This window comes from Vespa crabro, chromosome 5 (genome assembly GCF_910589235.1).
Source record: "Vespa crabro chromosome 5, iyVesCrab1.2, whole genome shotgun sequence".
In the NCBI taxonomy this organism is placed as follows: domain Eukaryota; kingdom Metazoa; phylum Arthropoda; class Insecta; order Hymenoptera; family Vespidae; genus Vespa; species Vespa crabro.
The window spans coordinates 3023876-3043875 of record NC_060959.1 but is presented as its reverse complement, the minus strand read 5'-3'; the positions used below and the strand labels follow the sequence as shown (position 1 = coordinate 3043875).

Below are 20000 nucleotides of genomic sequence, written 5' to 3'. Positions count from 1 at the left end.
TATATATAATAATATATATATATATATATATATATATATATACATACAATTGGATATATATATATATACAATTGGAACAGATTATATTTTCTGAACAATTGAAAATAAATAAAAATGTTATGAATCAAAGTTAAATGTTATCGAATGATGCATAATATACAAAAAAAAAAACTTTTAGGCATTAACAAAATACATTTGCATTTTTTTTTAATGCGAATATTTTTTAATGCTATATTTTTGACTGTCAATCAATTTCGATTGCAGTCAAAGATGTAGATTTTCATTAAAAAAAAGTGCAAATGCATTTTTCTGATGCATCGATGTATAGAAATACATAAAATTATTTGCGTATTATGCACCATCTGACACCATTTAACTTTATAACTTTTTTTCTATTATATATATATAATAACGAAATCATTCCCGTCTGATTAAAGCTACCACATTTCTACGTTTCCTATGATAGCACTCAAAGTATTAAGTAATAAGCTCTACCTTACAAGGTAACGACTAAATGCCTATACGTACTTCTTCGAGAGATTTCTTTCCTCTCATTCCTTGAAATCCCATTGGTGCACGTTTATAATACTCATCATCAGACATAGCTTTTTTTCCTCTCATACCTTGAAATCCCATTGGTGCTCGCTTGTCATAATTATCTTGGAAATAAGCATCCTCGAAGTCAGGAATTAGAAAATTGTTTTTTCCTCTCATGTCTTGTAATCCCATAAGTGCTCGTTTATCAGATATTTCTACCTCATGTGGAAAATTGTCCTCATTGTTAATTAAGTCCTTTTTCCCACGCATACTCTAAACATGTTTCGAATAAGGTTAAAAAAACAATTTAATTGACAAACAAACAATTAACTTTATTTCTTTTTTTTTTATTCTTTTTTTCTTTTTCTTTTCGAATAACAAAATTTTACCTGGAAACTCATGGGAGTTCTTTTGAATTCACCGTGTTGAATAGATGTGAGATCATCTTTTTTACCACGTATACCTTGAAAATTCATCGGAGCACGTTTGATAGAGAACGGATTGTTCGAAGACAAATCCTCGGCAAACGAAAGAACGATCGACGTTGCGAGTAAGATGAACGAGCTGATGAACATTCTGTAACAAACAATAATCATTGTTTATTTTACATTGTTAATACTTATTTTCTGTAATAATTCAAGAAAAATTTTATTATATCGTTTTATACGTGTTATCAAAAAAAAAAAAGAAAAAGATAAGAGAAAGTAAAGAATCTGAAGATTCGAGTTACGTGTTCTATGAATAAACAAGTGCCAATAAAATCTCAGTTATTTGCAAAAGAGTGACACATTTGGTATCCAAAAACTAGCTCAACCGAGGAATGAACGAAGACAATGGTTTTCATCGGTGATGAACAAAGTTGAAAACGTCATTAAAATTCTATAAAAATCGACAAATAGTTGATACGAAATCTCAATGACCATGATGAAATTTTTTATGTATATATTATACATATACCCGTGTCGAAAAAGCTCAATCGTTTTCTGTTATTTTCATGGGGTCGAAGTCAATTCGACCGATGGCGAATGTTGTTGTAAAAAAAATAAAAAAGAAAAGAAATCTGACATCCATGATGAATGTATAACTTTGCTTTTCTTTTTTATATTTCTCCTCGAATCTTTATAAGAGCTCGTTCGTATCCATGCAATTAAAGCGTTGACTCTTAGCGTATTTTTTTTTCTCTTTTCTTTTTTCATTCTCTTTTTCCTTTATTATTTTTTCTTTTTGCAGCAATGAACGAGAGCCGACGTTCCGCTGATTGGATTCATTCGATGAATTATTTTTAACCAACATCGTCGAGAGGATAATGATACTTCGCGATAGATTTAATCGCGTGCCTTCGATTTTCGCGTTCCTTCCAAAGAAGAAAGAATAAGTACGTTCTCGTTGATCTTTCCTAAGCATGAATAAGTGTGGAAATATTCGAGGAACGTGATTTAACAAATTACTATTATTATAGTTATAAATTATAGAATCCGTGAAGCTCTCGTTTGACGAAAATGGATGAGAGTCACGTTGACCTCGTTAACGTGTTAATTCATTTATCGATGGGTCAAACATACCACATTTCGATTGTCCCTCCTTAGTATAATACTACATGGTCAAGTTAATGATCTTCTTATTATATAAATTTGTATAATATATTATTTCTCTTTTGTCTCAGACTTTATTTTAAAGATATGATTTGACGATGTCAACGCTATAATGACTATGAGAAAACCGATGAAAGTTTATCACATCGTATAACATGCAAATATTTACGAAGTATAAACGTAGGAAGAAAAAAAAGAAAAGAAAAAAACATTATTCATGCATAGAACTCTCTCTCTCTCTCTTTCTCTCTCTCTCTCTCTCTTTCTCTCTCTCTCTCTCTCTCTCTCTCTCTTCGACATGAATTTTGTATCACGACTGACTTTTCACCGTTACTGTTTCCGTTTGAAACGGTACGATGCAATGAGATAATCTCTGTACGTGCACAAAGCATAAAATGAACTTCCTGAAAAGAGAAGTTACGCAAGATATAAGAATGTTTTATGTCACCTAAGATAAATTCATAATTTTTTTTTTGTTCTTTCTTTTTTCTTTTTCTTTTTCTTCGTTTCCTTCTTTTACACGAGATGAAACATTTCCAAGAAATCGTCATATATCAGTAGTGACATAAATAAAAGGAAAAAACAAAAACAACAAGTCGAGTTGACATTTCGTCATAATCTAATACTAAACAAACCAGAACATTTGTGAAATACAAAATTATTCCAAACGTTGGGAATGACGAATTGACATTTAAGTTACCTACATATTTCATCAATTTCTATTTTCTCTCTTTTTTTCTCTTTCTCTCTCTCTCTCTCTCTCTCTCTCTCTCTCTCTCTCTCTCTCTCTCTCTCTCTCTTTCTTCCTCTCTCTCTCTCTCTGTCTCTCTCTCTCCCTCTCTCTCTCTTCTCTCATGATTATTAGAAAAAAATTATTTGAAAAAATTTTTATCGGGCATAATATAGTTCTAAAAATAAAGAACATGAATATTATCATATTCACAAACGTTCGTACATATATTATATCGCAAAAAGAGAACTTTTCTCATTTTCTCTTTATCTCGAATTATACCTACAGTTAATTAATTTGACTAAATGAGATAGTAAAATTATACGAAAGAAGAAATGGTTTAACTTCCGTTTCCTAATTTTTTTTTTTTACTTTTTTACAAGACACACTTTGTTGTTCGCTAATTATTATATAACATTCAACAGGCAGAAAACATAAGCTTTCACACGAATTACGCATGTCGATTATTTCATTTGAAATTCTTTACTGTTATGATACCCCGAATGTCCGACGAAATATTTTTGATCGATATTTAGGATTTTAATTTTTCGCAAATATTTTATATCTAAAAGAAGTCATAGTTTTTTATATTTTCCCCGAGTTTTTCTTTTTGTTTTTATACGTATATATATACACACACACAAAAGTTCTTATATACAATACTATATTTCTTTCTTTGAATTCGAATAAGAATATATTTATTTTTATAAAGAAAACAATGAAGTCGATAATTACACGTATCTCTTTATCAACTCTATCAGTTTCATTTTCAATCATCGTACATTTCTATCCAAAAGAAACACTTCAAAAATCGTCAATCTGATACCTTCTAAATGAAATCATAAAATAATTTCTTCTTATTATTACATAAGTTCTCGTTAAACACGAGAACACGCATACGTAACATCGTAATCATGGAATCACCGAATCTTTATTCGAAACATGTTTTAAGAGAAAAAGAGACAGAGAAAGAGAGAGAGAGAGAGAGAGAGAGAGAGAACCTTTACACACCGTTAGACGAATATTCATCGGTATTTTGCTTTCGTGTTTAGAATTATTTTTAGGATTGACGAAATTTCTCGTGTAAAATTTAATCATAGACGAAGTTTACATAAGGGTTGTAGTAGCATGAGCACTCGAGGACTCTCGAGTAGCTTGCTACGTTGCTCATGTAGAATAAACGGAGCGAAAATAAGAGGGAGAGAGATAGAAGAGAAAAAGGATGACTTCGATACTCTATCGAGAAAGAAAGATGGAGAAGGGATGAAAGAGGGTGAAATGGGGAGTCGATTGATACTATCGCTGATATTACAACACCGTAAGTGAAGCGCTCGTTGTGAGAGCTTGTGTTTCTCACTACGGGCCGGTCGCTCGTATAATCGTTCTGAAAGCGAGTTTGTCCAACAGACTCTTCGATTTTAAAGTCGACGATCCAGGATTTTCTAACACGATAGACGTCATCGTGGTTTTTTCTCTTTTTTTTTTCTTTGCTGAAGTATCTCTCGTTCTATTAACTAAGCTATAATTGAAGCATTTATTCATTTTCGCCGACATCGTATTTTATTATATTGCTTATTATTTTATAAATTAATTAATATTTCGTTCGTATCACACGTTTCTCATATTTTGTATTATTAAAGATAAATGAATTAGAATAATTATTATAACGTAACATTTTTTTACACTCTTTATTTTTCTTTTTTATATATATTGTGTTTCACATAATCTATTCTAACGAAAATATAAAATTGTGTTATAAAAGATTATTATATCATTCTAAAGAAAGTCAAGCCTCGTTCGATATAGGAGTGCAATACTATGCGAAGGAGTAGACTATATAAAAAAATAATTATAAATAATAATTTTTATTAATAAACCACGTATCAAATATGTCTCTATATATCAAATAATTAATAATAATTGTTTTTTTGTTTAGCTTAACGACCAAGTGGGAGAATACTATATATTGTAGACATAGAATTGGTGCAATCATTGAATTGGAAAGATCGAAAAGAGAATATTTAGGTGCTCGAATGAATCTTTAGGTTGCAATATTATTTCTTTTTCAACGTACCTCTCGAAAGAATATATTCTTTTGTAAGGTACAAATAGCAAAGGGATATATGTTCAGCAATATTTCAGTGATTCGACGAAGATCAAAGAAAAATAAAAAGAGAAGAAATAATTCATCCGTGAGCGTCTGTAGATCTCTAGTTCGCATTGTTCGCAAGTTTGCGTTGGTATTTACATGGCTTGTATATGTAACGAGAGCGATGCGTGCAAAGAGATAGTATGAAGGTCTTGCATAATACGTGTTTCCCTGATTCACCCACGCCTATCATCAGAGAAGAACATGGACTATGTTCGCATTAACTCGTCTCGAGAAAATGGTGTCGAGTTCGATTTTTCATCTTTTTTCCTTTTCCTTTCTTTTTTTTCTTTTTTTTCAATGAATCATTGTCTACCGTTTTCTGGAAAAATAGTTGCCCTTCGATCCAATGTTCTATAAAAACAAAAGAAGAAGAAAGAAAAGATGCCAATCGATCGTAGTTCTAAAATATGTCTACGTATTATCTATTTACCTTCCTCTAACAAGTTTTACAAGAAATAATGAAAGTTACGTCGTATCGTTCAAGTATATTTACTTTATAAGTATTTTATTTTAATCCTACCACATTGCCGGTATTTTAACTTTAATTTCAAATTAACTGGCTAAGTAAGACCTAATGCAGAGGATGTTAACGCGAGAAAAGAATTTCATTGCTTCCAGGCTCGATAAAGAGTCCCGTGTCTGCTTGTAAATGTAAGAAACGACCGTCCAAAATATTCAAATTTTACCGGTTATCGTTTTAATCTTCTTCGTTACTTAGACTTAAATAATTAAAAGTAAAAAATTGTTTGGATCTTTGATCATTTCTTAAATTCATTTTTATCTAAACATTACGTATATTGGTTTACTTTTAATAATTAATTTAAATAACGTTTAATTAATAATTTGGTAATTTCATTTATTTTATCTTACATTTCAATAAATTATATTGAATTAAAGAAATTTTTTCTTTCTTTTATTTTTCCTGAATTAATATTCCAAGGAAAAAAATTTGCTCTCTCTCTCTCTCTCTCTCTCTCTCTCTCTCTCTATCTATCTATCTATCTATCTATCTCCCTCCCTCATTAGGGATGAATCAAGCGGACTGTTAAATTCGAACATAATTCGATTATCACGGATTCCTTTTCGTGCGAACGAAGAACACCATGTAGACAGAGAATAGGGCGTGACTTTATGACGAAACATAAAGCATGGTAGAATTAGATGGTAGAACTCTGATAAATACGTTTGTGACTGCGGAGCTGCAAGTAAATCGCACATGTGCCGTTTTAGCGGCATACATTGAATAGCGATGGGAGTTTCGACCGAATCAAATTTCCAGAACACCAGAAATGTAGGTAGATAGAGAGGATCGCCGAGGGTGGAATCCTCGTATGCAATTTCGGCTGCTTGTCTTCTGCATATCCACCAACGCATAAACACTTATACCAACACAATATTTGTTCGAATAATCAACGAAGACGAACTTTCTCTAACTAGGTGAAACTTCAAGATCAGAGGAAGAAAAAGTTGAGACATGTGAGAATAATTATATGCAGTTTCATCGAAAGATCAAATTATTTTTCTATTGTTGTATAAATAATAAAGGATATAAATCCGCGAAATGACGAGTGACATGAAAGATGGATATAATTAACCCTAGGATACAGCAAAGATAATTACATATCGTTTCGATTAACAAGATATATTATATTAAAGGTCGACCTATGAGAAACGAAAAGCGGCTACGCAAACAATTCAAATACAACGTTGTTCTCGATCTCGTAATAACGAGTTAATTTCGTTAACGATTTTCGCTAGAGCAGTGGCTCAGATTAAAACACGAATTCTTTGGTACGATTTAATCGAATACAATTATTTAAAAAGAGAAGTAAAGAAAGAGAGAGAGAGAGAGAAAGTATTACAATAATACAATATACTAAGAGTATCAGTCTCTATTTATCTTTTTTTTGTTTTTTAATCTTCTTCCTATACCAAGAACACATTTGTCAAATTATAATCACGTTCATCCGGGTAATGTTGAACACATACACCATTTTATAGCTCGGCAAGATTTAAAAACACTCTCGTAGAGCATCACTACATTTCGTTGCTCCTTTTTCGAGTAAACGGCAATCAATCTTATCTTTCGCTTACGTTCTCCCAGTTGACCACGCAGCAGAAATTAAGAATGATCTTTATCTATAGTACTTAACTCTCTGTCTCTCGAGTACGTAGGTAGTAGTTGAAGTTGGGTATTTTATACTTATCGAACAAGTGGTCGATCAGCGGAAACGATTTATCTCAAAAAGTGCTCGTAAGCGATCGTAAAACGAGCCTTTTTACGATCTTGAGAAAGAAATCGACAAGGGACAAGTTAGTCTTTCGTGGTTTTCTTTTTTTTTTTTTTAACCAAGTGTTAATATGTAACATTGCAACATGTTTCAAACTTGATTTAAGTATAGAGCAAATTATGACATATGTACAATATATATGTGTTATATATAATTTACGTCATATGTGAATACATATAGATGGTAAATATATAAGTACATGCAGCAATATAGTTATATATAAATGAGGTCTCCTTGACTGATTACCGATATATATTTTATGTGTGTGTGTGTGTGTGTACCTACAAAACTAAAAGTAAAAGAGTGTCCAAGCTGTTCCTCATGTACTTGTATCTTACTATACCTGAGTGACAGAAAATAGCTTACATATTTATCGAACAGGTGAGCTTTACCTTTACCGTCAACAAGGTCACCTCATCTTCCGGTTGTAGGGTTAAATGTCACTTGGCTTATAAGGTTCGCTCATTAACGAACATAACCAACGAAATTTTTTTCATAATTCTAATATTACGTTTTAATTCTATGAAAGCTTGGATAAAAAAGAAGATTGATAGAATTGTTCTGATTAATCACTTGTAGGAAAAATTTATCAAGAAAAATTTAAAAACTGTGAAAAAAAGAAATAGAAAATTGACGTTAGCTTATCAAGTTATTTTCATTTGTCGGAGTTGATAGTTTCGCGTTAGACAATTATGATAAAAAATTTAATAAATCAAGTTTATCTTTTGCTAAAATATCTACTCAATATTTATTCAAATTTCTTTTGGATTTTCGTTTTGGATTCTCATTTTGATTTTTCATTTGGATTCTCTTTTTCACATAAAAAAAAAAAGCTCGTTTCGAAAAGAAAATTTCCATTTATTCGCGTGTTAATCTTCGAGTAATCGACTTGGAAAGTTGTTAAAAAAGTTCGATATCGATTTTATTTTTCTTTTATTTTTTATTCTTCTTCGAGCCGTTCGATATTTCATGGAGAATTCAATGAACTCAGGAACATCTTAACTTTCTTTTCATACACTTTTCACATTACGTTCTACATTAGATGTTCTCTTTTTTTTATTCTTTATTCTTTGTTTTTTTTTTTTTATAGCAAGGATGTGGGATTCCTTCTTTATAGGTTACGGCACGCGTCGACGAACGATTACTGGTAAGACGCATTTTGCAATCGTTGGCCTATATTCATAGAAGGGTTCTTAAAAACACAATAGTTCTTAATAACACAATAGATACATTTTATGCAACAAGTAAGAATTAATTTTAAAAAGTCATTTTTAAACTAAAAAATATTTTTCTAATTTTTATATATATACACATATTGAATATAATAATTATTAATAATACTTGACAAATGATACGTATGTGACAAATGAAATATCTAAAAGTAATTGTTTAATTTCTTTAATTTTTAATTGTCTTATTAAAATAAGAATAGTAAATATCGAATAAAAAATCGAATTTCGATCAGTTCAACGTCAAACATACATATGCATAACCTAATATCACAACCGTCTGTTCAGAGCTTAATACGCACCTTCTTAATCTTAACAGCAATCCTTATAACTACAATCCAAAAAATTTTATGTTAATCAAGGAAAGAATGTTCCTTAAAGGACACTCAAAAAGATGGAATCTCGTAGAGAAGTCAGTTGATGGACGTTACAAACATTCGTCGAGGAGAATTAATTAAAAATATCGATGGACCAACCAAAAGTAGAGGTGACTCATTTCGAAAAAGAAGAGAACGACGATTGTGAGGAAGAAATCAGATGGTTTGACAATTATGAAAGACAATTAAGAACAGAGGCAACTGAGAATTTAAAGAGAGAAGACTTCTTGAATTACTTCAGGTATATCCAAAGTAATTATTGTCGTGAAATCAGCAGCGACGATGATTATAGAAGCAGCTCTGTTAGAGAATTCGAGAATGTCAGACGTTCAGTTAGAGATGTCAAAAGAAAAAGGATGAAGTCCTCGCGAGCTAAGCAAGATTTCTGTTCACGATACAGAAAGGCAAGACCTAGAAGGAAAAAAAACAAGGATCACAGAGAGCCCTGTTGCCCATTGGAAAGGACAAACGTTGACTGCAACAACCAGCCACTTTCTGGTCATCCATGCGTGAACAAATCACATCGTCCTGTGACATATCCAGGTTCGAGATTAATCAGACGTCATTCTAGTCGTCTAGTTTCTCCAAAATCGTATAATCGATATATAAAAAAGGATTTGACAAGAGACTATCCAGGTAATATCGATATCAAGGTTATTCACGACTGGCCTGATACTGGAATTGATCAACGAGTTCCAAGATCGAAAGACAAGGTATATCGTTTGGAGACTCGAAGGGGACTCGAAGTTCAGAGGGACAGTTTCGAGGAGAGTTTGAGAAAACGATCGACCGATTCAATTTACATAAATCCACGCTTCGACCCTAACCTCAATCACGAGGAAGCAGCAGCGGTGAACAGTAGAAAGGAGTTGGAGGTCCATCGTTACGTCGATAAAATGAACGAGAGCTCGTTTCAGAAGAGATTGAGCGGCGGTAGTAATTTCAGTGGTTCGACCAATAACCAATATTGTCCTCGGCTCAACGGACCCTGTTCTTGCGAAGAGGAAACAAACAAATCGAGAAATTTCAACTGTGAGAAAGACGTTCTGTCGTCTTCTAAAAGAAAAGAAAAGAAAATTTGCGAGAAGAACTTCGATTGGATTTTTAAAGATGCACCATGTACCAAGTCCAAGTCACGATATCCTCCCTCTCGAAGTTTTACTAGTCTCTCTTCTACACAATCGACCAAAGGAGTTACTTTCGATAAAAACTTAGTGGAGATGCCAATAATTTCCGAAAGGACATCTTGTCAAGTTCCAAGGTCATCTAGAAAAAACGATAAATCGTCTTTCATTGAAAAGAAAGTACATTACGAGCCGAAATGTATAAAAACGAGCGATCTTAGCAAAGATAAAGATTTATGTTATATTTGTGAGAACGAAAAAATCGATAATATGAGAAATCGAAAGCTGTGTAAATTGGTACGAAGCAAGGAGGGAAAGCTATTAATGAAATGTTGCTGCTCCAACAACGAACAGGAAAACAATACAAAATGCAATGATTGCTGCTGTTGCCCTGAAAATCGTAAGCAGGTTCGTCAAAAATGCGACATTTCGACGAGCTACGAGAAATATCTAGAGGATAAGAATTACTTACATACGAGTTCTCTTCCAAGTAACAATTTTCGAATCGATTCGCCAGATAAACCTGTAGAAAATATCAGCAAAAGGAAGGAGGATTTATCCCTAAAAACACCGTTTCTTGATCACTGGAAGAAATGTAACGAACGTTTGAAGGAAGTTAGCGAGGATTACGAGAAATTGTCTAGCAATTTAAAGATCATGCGAGATATCTACTGTCGTCATGATAAAACTAGAAGGAAAACTGACGGATCTTATCCGTCTGGAAAAGATTCGTCCTTCGTTGAACCAAGAGTTTCACCGAAAAAAACGATTGACGTTCGTTCTTCGTTTCGACCAAACGAAATCGAAGAAAACGATGATTGTGATTGTAGAGAGTTCTTTCGTGAAACCTTACCGTCTAGCTATCCGTACGATCGTTATAGAAGATCCATGAAACGACACGAAAGGAGACACGATACGAAGTCGAAAAAAAAACTTGAAAAGGATTCTATTAGGATGCTCAAGGGCTTTTGCGATAGGGTCAAAACTGTGGATCGATCTTTCGGTAATAGAAAAGAAAATCTAGAGGGCAAAACTTTGAATGAGAATCGTGTATACCAGGAATGTCGGTACGACAGTGAAACGAGCGTTCAAGAATTATGGGGACCTATCAAAATGAATAATGTTTCACGAAAGGAGTGGCCTGGTAATTCGGTTGATCTTAGGATTGTCAAGCCAAAGAATAGTTCTGGTAAAACGAGTTTCGAGAAGATTTTAATCTATCCACCCGATGATGTAACTGGACCACCGTTGACTCTCTTCAAGAATTCCTCGAATATCAGTTGTCAGGTTAAGGGTAACGAGGATAATGGCTATAGGTACAACGTTACCTATGTTCAAAAATTCATTAGTCCCATTTGGCGACCGGAGATCGAATGTCCAGGTAACAAGATTTGTCATAGGAGAGACGAATGTGATTGTTCGTCGGATTATGGATGATATTTTTGTCGTTTTTATCACGTTCTTTGTTCTATGAAGGATATGAGAATTATTTTATATCGATCCTAATTGTGTGATGACGCGCATAACATCAAAAGATGTATCGATCAGAAGCGAGAACTTGATCGAAAATATCGAATGAATTAGATCTTGAATTGTAATTGATAGTAGATTTAATTCATCTTGGAATTTTAAGCTTTTCTGATAATTTTTAAATATACTATTTGTCATATCTATACAATGTCTTTTAATCTCCAACGTAATTTTACATTTCGTTTAATCGATCAATTACCTACCGATCTAAATATTTAATATGCAATTCGATCTGAAAGATAAGTTTGTAGGGATGTCGAACATAATACAAAATATTAAAAAGAAACGTAATAAAAAATATTATACTCTAAATTTCATAACTTTTTCTTATTTTTGTTCTTTTTTTTCTCTTTCTTCTTTATCCCTGACAATTAACTAAAGTAATAATGATTAGCTGCTGAATTGGTTTAGATTCGTGGGTTTGTTTGAATTTACATTACATCTCAATTTGACAGCTTCTGCTTGGTAAGAAATATCATGAGAATAATTACTTTGGTATAAACGAAACGTGAGGAATTTAAAAGCTTTGTTACTGACTTTAAACTCATTCAGCTTATTTCGTTACACCTTCAGGATACGTTCTTCGAAATCTCAACTTTCTTACTTTCTCCCATTTATCATTCTCCCATTTACATATATGAGTCTCCGTGATTGTTTCAGAAATATAATAACGACATGGAGAACGTTATCTAAATACTTAAAGGGGATGTCTCAAATCGTTAGGAAAATCCTGTTTTACTTTACGTGAAAAAAATTCCTTTATAAATTTTCGAAATGTACAATACAAATATAACCAAGATTGTAACTTCAAGATTGTGCTTTCGTTAAAAATAAAAAAAAATAATAATAAATTGAAATTATGAAATAAAATTATAACATGAGAGATTTTATTTTTGATAAAAACAAATAATCGCTTCTGGAATCTTTCGAAAAAATATCTAACGTTTGATTTTTCTTTTTTTTTCTTAATTATTCTACGATTTAATTTTATATATACATATACATAATGCGTATATATATATATATATATATATATATATATATACGCATTATATATGTATATATATTTTGTCATCGTACAAGCTCATTATACTTCAAATATTATTACGAGTTTTAGTGGTTGAATTTCGCAGGTGATAATAAAAATAATTATTGTATAAATCAATTTTAATTTATTAATTGAATAAAATAAAGTTATTTATGATACAAAACTTCGTAAAATTACAATTTCTACGTAATACAGAAATGAGTATTGACGCACACGCATGATTCAAAAACACGTTACTCGAAACGTCCTTGAAAGAATCGATCTTTCGGAGGTACTAGAAAAAAGGTAAACATTCGCGAAGCTTTGGTTACTGCCTTGTTTTCTTACAAGATTTCTGTCTTCGAATTGGACAATAGGGATATGTATTCCCTTTCTTCATAACTTTATTTTTTTCAGAAGAGTAAGCAAAATAAATCTGATACGATCATTTCATCCTTATATTTCCTGTTAATTTATTATCAATGAATGAATCGTGTAACGTTATTACAATTAGAAACTGGTTAATTGACAATTATCGACTATCAGCTGATTTCGAAATAATTTTTTGAATCTTTTTTTTTATTTCAACAAATGGAGTTGGTAAAAAAAATGATATGTCCACTATTATAATAAGTAATTTCGATCATTACATTTTCGATAACTATATTGTTATCGTGCGTTATTAATGGACTTTTTCGTTCGTTTTTAACGGAAATATTAAAATGTAATCGAGTGGGAAAAATAAAAAAACATAGATACATCAGCAGCCCGAATACCATTCGTTGTCACGTCAGTAGAGAACGAAAAAATAAAAAGGAAAGGAAATAGAAGAAAAAAAAACAATAAAACAAAGCAAAAAACAGCAAATTCAAAGCAGTACGTGAACGACATCAAACGGATACGTCATCGCGCGATCTACATTCACGAACGATATTAAAAACCTTCCGAGTGAGGAAGCTGCAATAAGAAAATATCTAACGACGAGTTGGCATCGCCCTCGACCGATTAAAGATCGCGAATATTATTTAACCTTAATTAATTCCCACGATTCGTCTAGCTCGTCGTAATAACTGCGATAAATATCGTCATAACGATAATACAAAAAAAGAAAGGAAAAAATAAAATAAACGATTTCTTCGATCGAAATGTTTAAGTGCAAATTAAATGAAAAAAATACATTATATAAAAATAATAATAATAATAAATAAATAATAATATAATATGATATATACATATATATAAGTTAAATAGCGGCACGTTTAAAAGGAAGAGAAAAAAGATTGGGAATTAAACGACATCTTCGATCGATATATTAGAAAGCTTTCGAACGAAAAAATGAAAAAAAAAGAAAATAACAGATTCACTCCTCGGATTTTCTTCGCCTTGTATTTTCGTCTAACTCACGAGATAAACGAATAAGTGATGCATTTTATCTACGTAAATGTGCATTCAATTTACAACCTTTTAAAAGAAAAACCGCAGGTAAAATAAAATGTATGCGCAAGCATATGTAAGCACCGTTGTCGTGATTTTTTTTCTGCTTCTTTTCGTTTTTTTTTTCCACCCAGTACATCGTAAATACGTTCTATTGTACATCGCCGACGAGATAGCGATAAAAGCTTCAATACGTTTGACGTTCCAACGATGCGTAATCTTGATTTTTCAGTAAATAAGACACCCGTACGAACGCTGCTCGGCAATCGATCGTGGAAATCATTATTAAACGTAGCTTATTTCCTCTTTACATGTGGGCGTAGCAACGAAACTCGTTTTTGTTGGGATCCTTCGTTATTATCTGAGTAATATCCTGCGTGAGTAGTTTATAAATGTAATAAAAAAAATTGCCAAATATTTATTTGGTAAAATCGATGTTGTATGAAACTGTTTAAATTAGTTTCAACATCAATGAACGCGCGCACGCGTGTGTGCATAAATACGTTTTCTATTCTTTTATATATATATATATATATATATATATATATATCCAACAGAACGTTTATAAAATCAACAGAACGTTTCATAAACGTTTATTAAAGCAACTTTAATAACTTTGTCTTAACTAATCAATAATGTATTGACTCAACAAAAGTGAGAAGGAATCTTTTAAAAAGAGTAATTAGTTTTTTTTTAATATTAGCAAAAAGGTTTCATTTTTTAATTATCCTTGTGATTAATTAACACGAATATATTAACACAACAAAAATGAGAAAAAGTATAAAAATCGTGTCATCCTTATATATACATATATATATATATATATATATATATATATATATATATATATTATAAAATTATCGTGTATTCTTTTATATATATATATATTATAAAATTAACAAAACATGTCATTTTCATATCTTTATCTGAGCTAATCGTAAATGAATTATCTCAACAAAAGTGAAAAGAAGCCTTAAAGAAACTAATCCATTGTTCTTGTTTCCTTTCTCCTTTGTCTCTCTTTTATTGTTTTTCTTATTTCTTTACCGTTTCAAAAACGTAAGAAGAACATAATTTCTCTTAGCTAACTCAAGGCGCCCATACTCTCCAATTAAACTTTTACAAAAAATAAGTTGGAATTATATATACACATACACATATATAATATTATATGTATTTGTTATATTGTACATATATATCGAACTAATAGTGATCATAGAAATACGAAACTCGTTGTTTTTAGATCCTTTTTAGATCTATGATGATCAAAATAATAACAACTAAAAAAAAGAGAAAAGTGAGAGACATTCGTGAATTACAATTATGAATACGAAACTTTACATCGATTTTGATGTTTACTAAAGTATATCTCCAAGTTTTTAAACTTCATTTCTTACTAGTAATTATTTATTATTAAAATAAAAGAAACATATTAATGAGTAATGATTTAGAATAATTTTAATAATAAGTTTATTTAATCAGTTATAATTTAAATATAATTAATTTACAAATAAAAGTAGAGATATCGAAGAAAAATTTAAATAAATACATAATCTAAATCATTTTGATATATTAATAATTTATATAATTTAACTAACATAGTTTTATCTACGATGAAAATGTATTAAGAAAATGTTGACGAAAAATGTTATGAAAGGATATTTAAACTATCGTGATTAATAAGTAGTTTATGGTAAAAGAAGAAAAAGAAAAAAGAGAAAAACAGCTGATCGGATTTAAATTCTCGTCGTTCTACGATAAATTTAAACAACCTTCAGGAACTGGAATGAGAAAAGGATAGGAATGGAGAAAGGGGGAAACGTAAAATCCTACGCGTATGTCCATCCTGAAACTGGGAATACGTCGAATAAGGATAGAATCGACAGTGATAGATACATACGCGTACGATTGTAAAAATAAAAGTATGCTTGCTCTGTCCCAACGGGATAAAATATATATACACGTAAATGCATTTATGTGTTACGTTCGAGAACAAGAAAATCGTTCCTAACGGGATATATTTCTATGAAGCCTTACTTTTCAATCGAGTATAAATATTACTTTTTCAACAAAACCAAAAAAAGCCAAATTTTTTGTTTTTGTCTTTTTTATTTCTTTTATATATATATATATATATATATTTTATTTATATCATATATATAATATATTATATATATATATTATTTATTATATAGTTATATATTATATATGTACATACTATATTTTAAATATTATTAAATATTAATTAACAAACATTATTAAATTTTAACGTTTTAATAATATTTAATATTAAATACTAAATATAAAATGAAATATTAAATCAACTATTCATAAATAGATAAAAAGAAAATGATTTTTTTTTCTTTATCGATACCACTTAAAAATCATTATTATACTTTTTTGAATCGATCAATTAAATGCTATAACAATTTCTTGGAAGCATTTACGAATAATAGTATAACAAAGACAGATCATTTCTCATTACAAACTTGATTAAATTTTATTTATATAGAAATTATAATCAGAACTCACGTATCGTTTAAGACGCATTCGTCATTCGTAAGAACGGACAGATTATAATGAAGAAAGAAGATGGAAGAAAAAATTCTGATATCCTGTCTGTATTTCCCGTGAGAGAAAAGATTTTCTGATGGTGATATATCCGAATTTTTTTTCTTTCCTTGTACTCTTTTTCTTTTTCTTTTTCTCTCTTTGTTTTTTCAGGAAAACAGAAAGTAATTTCGTTTAATATTAGCTTGGAATTATTATATAATATTAAATTGTTATTAATATTACATATTTAAATAAATGATAATAGTATATTTATTGAAAATTTTCAAGTAAAAATATTATTATCGTTTATTTAAATGTATCTTACAATACTAACAAACTATTACATTATTTATTAGCCAATCAAATAAATACAAGAAAGGAAAAGAAAGATTCGATCTTTTTCAAAAGTTCTTTTATGCGTCCTGTTGGGTTGCAACGCAAAGAAAACAATAGAAAGTTGAGAGTGAAAAGAAAGAAACAATTGAAATTGTTTCTTCTCTTTCTTTCTTTCTTTCTTTTCTTTTTAACTCTTCCGACCACTCTCATTAAAGAGAAACAGGCCTTCTAAACTTTCCGTGCGACTAGCAGCTATTTTAAATCGAGCACCGCCACATTAATATTCGTAAAAGAGAAAAACTCTATGAAAGTCATAAAGCAACAGGAACGAAATTCGTACGTAGTGGAAAGAACAAGTTGTTTGCGAGTACTTGCATGTTTTGACGAGACTATTAAATGAGACGCTTCATTATTAACAAATTACAATTTCTGTATGACTTTGAAATCATCCATTATTTTTAATAGAAGAAATAAATTACTCGTAGGATTTTGTCTATTTAGTATAAACAATTTCTTTAAATTTTTATAATGTTTTTTTTTTATATTTGTATAGTGTTTATTTAAAAAGAAGAAAAATAAATTTAGTTGATCTTCAAAAGATAAGTTAATCATATGAAAGTGATCCTTTTTCCTTTTTCCGAAACGATCTTCAATATTAAATTAAAAAATTAATCTTTGAAAAATAAATGTTTTCTTTTTTTTCTGAATAAAACTACGTACTACATTAATGTTTTTAAAGTGTCATAGTTAAACCCATAAACGACAAGATCTCGATAATGCAGAATAATTAAATCTCTTGGCAGACATATTACCGAATTGCTTTGGAAGTTAAAACGACGATTATCCATCGATTTGAACGTCACCAACAATTGGTTATACTCGAAATAGTTCACCTTTTTTCTTTTTTTCCTCTTTTTTTTCCTTTTCTTTTTCTTTTTTTTTTGCAACACGATAATGACAGAAAGTTTATTATTATTTACATATATGGATGTGAAACATGCAAAGCGATTAACCGAAAATGATTTTTAGTCTTACGTCTATATAAAATATCGAAAAAAATTATTTTATTGATTATGTAATATACTGCTCTCTTAATTCTATATTTGTAAAATTTGAAAATAAATAAAGATAAATTGTATTATGCTCGTTGAATTAATATTAAAAATATTGTTTATATAAGTGTCAAATTAGTTAACGAATAAAAATAATAAATCATATTCCAAACAAATATAATAGGTATTTATTTTGAATAGTAAAAAATTAATATTTTAACAAATTAAATTTTTAAAATGATTAAAAAATAAAATTAATGACATCATTAAAATTTCCTTATTTGCACATACAGATTTTAACAAATATTATTATAATGTACGCCTTGCAATAAGTTGATAAAAGAAATTTGTCAAATCGATTGTATTTATCGCAAGAGCACGTCGGGATCATACGAGCAAACATAGTATACGCTATAATCATCGAAGTTTCATAATTCCGATCAGATATCACATATCTATTTCAAAGCTCAACTCATCGACAATGATATCAAATTTCCTTTGTATTTTTTTCTTCGTTCGAAAGATTCTTTGTATAAGAAATGTAAGAATAAATTAAAAAAAAAAATATCTTGCGAAAAATCAAAAAGCAACATGACGTGCAAGGACGTATCAACTCATATTTCTATTAAAAATATTAAAGAACAAATAAATAAAATAAAGAAAAAGAAAAAAATAATCATTATTTTTCAAACATTTCGAGTCCTCAGTATATATTAGAAAAATTGTCCTTAGTGGTTACAAATGACGTAGTAATTTATATTTTACAAAGAAACGTCAAATGATTCACCCTCTACAGTTATACATCTTGCTATTTTATGATAAGGAACAGCATGTGTTTTCGAGGACAACGACCGAAGGAAAATGAGAAAAATGAAAAACTCCAAGAGTCTGCGTCTCCTTGACGGGAAACATCTAATCCTGAAATTTTACAATTTCCTAGATCGAGGACTCAGAGGAAAAAAAAGTAATCTAGTTTATAGTGGTTATCTTGTAGTTTGTATCGTGTTAAATCTTACGTGATCACGGACAATTCCAGTAATATTTTCGCATTGTCGGACGTGCCATCGAATTTAAATACATATTTGTCAACTTTCCTGATATTTTAAAGCAAGGAAACGTAAAAGCTTAAAAAAAAAAACAAAAAAAAAAAGAAAAAAGAAGAAAAAAAGAATATTCGTATGGTTTTCAACATTATGACTAATCACTTGCTCTTATTACTATATGATCGACCAGCCATATCTAAATAATTTTAAGGAATTTATTTTATTTATATTGTTCTTAACGTATCCTACATAAAAGCTTGACCAAATTGATTCAGTTGGTAATTTCCCAGGTATTATAACGTCGTTCTATATAGAAAAAGGGTTGATTTTGCAGATAATAGGGAGAAATAACAAAAGAGTGATATAAGATTAACCCGAAGGAATCGCAATGGAAACAGAATCCATCAAGAATAAAATCGGACGAGAGTTGCATGAAACAAAAAAAGAATAAGAAAAAGAAAAGAATAGATAGAGAGAAAGAAAAAGAGAGAGAGGGAGAGAGAGAAAGAGAGAGAGAGAAAGAAAGAGAGAGAGAGAGAAAGAGAGATACAAAAAAAATAAATGGAAAAATACTCAACTCGGCTTCCTCCTTTGTTGTGAAAGTCAAACGAATATACACGTTTCATTCGAAACCGTTGGAAAAGCTTTAAAACGGAAGAAGTTGCTTCAGGGTATGATGCCGATCTCTCACTACTTTTTTCTCTCTTCCGCGAACTTTAAAGACAAGCTATCTCGCTCTATTGTTAATCTTTGTATCTCTTATCTTTTGATCTTTGTTATTAAAGCGTTGACTCTTATGAAGATTGTCAATTGGAAACAATAAAAAAGAAAAGTTTAATGCAAAGAAAAAAATGTAATGTAGACATAATTTTATTTTTTTTTTACTTTCGTTAAAAAAGAAAAAAGAAAACAAATATCACAAAAGTAATCAATTAATTGTCTAATTTTCATAAGTGTAATTATCCAGGAAATCGAACGAATGTCTTTTTCGTT

General features: G+C 30.2%; 1 protein-coding gene across 3 annotated transcripts in view; it reads right to left on the bottom strand.

Annotated features, from left to right (window-relative positions):
* The window catches only part of LOC124424328 (tachykinins), a 45025-nt gene that overhangs the window by 6943 nt on the left and 18082 nt on the right, over positions 1–20000 (bottom strand). For all 3 annotated transcript variants that reach the window (XM_046963231.1, XM_046963234.1, XM_046963232.1), the window contains exons 2-3: positions 927–1113; positions 529–810 (exon numbers count right to left, since the gene is read on the bottom strand). In XM_046963231.1, coding sequence (XP_046819187.1) covers positions 529–810; positions 927–1112 — 468 coding nt within the window. In that variant the 5' untranslated portion in view covers position 1113. The remainder of the gene's footprint in view (positions 1–528; positions 811–926; positions 1114–20000) is intronic.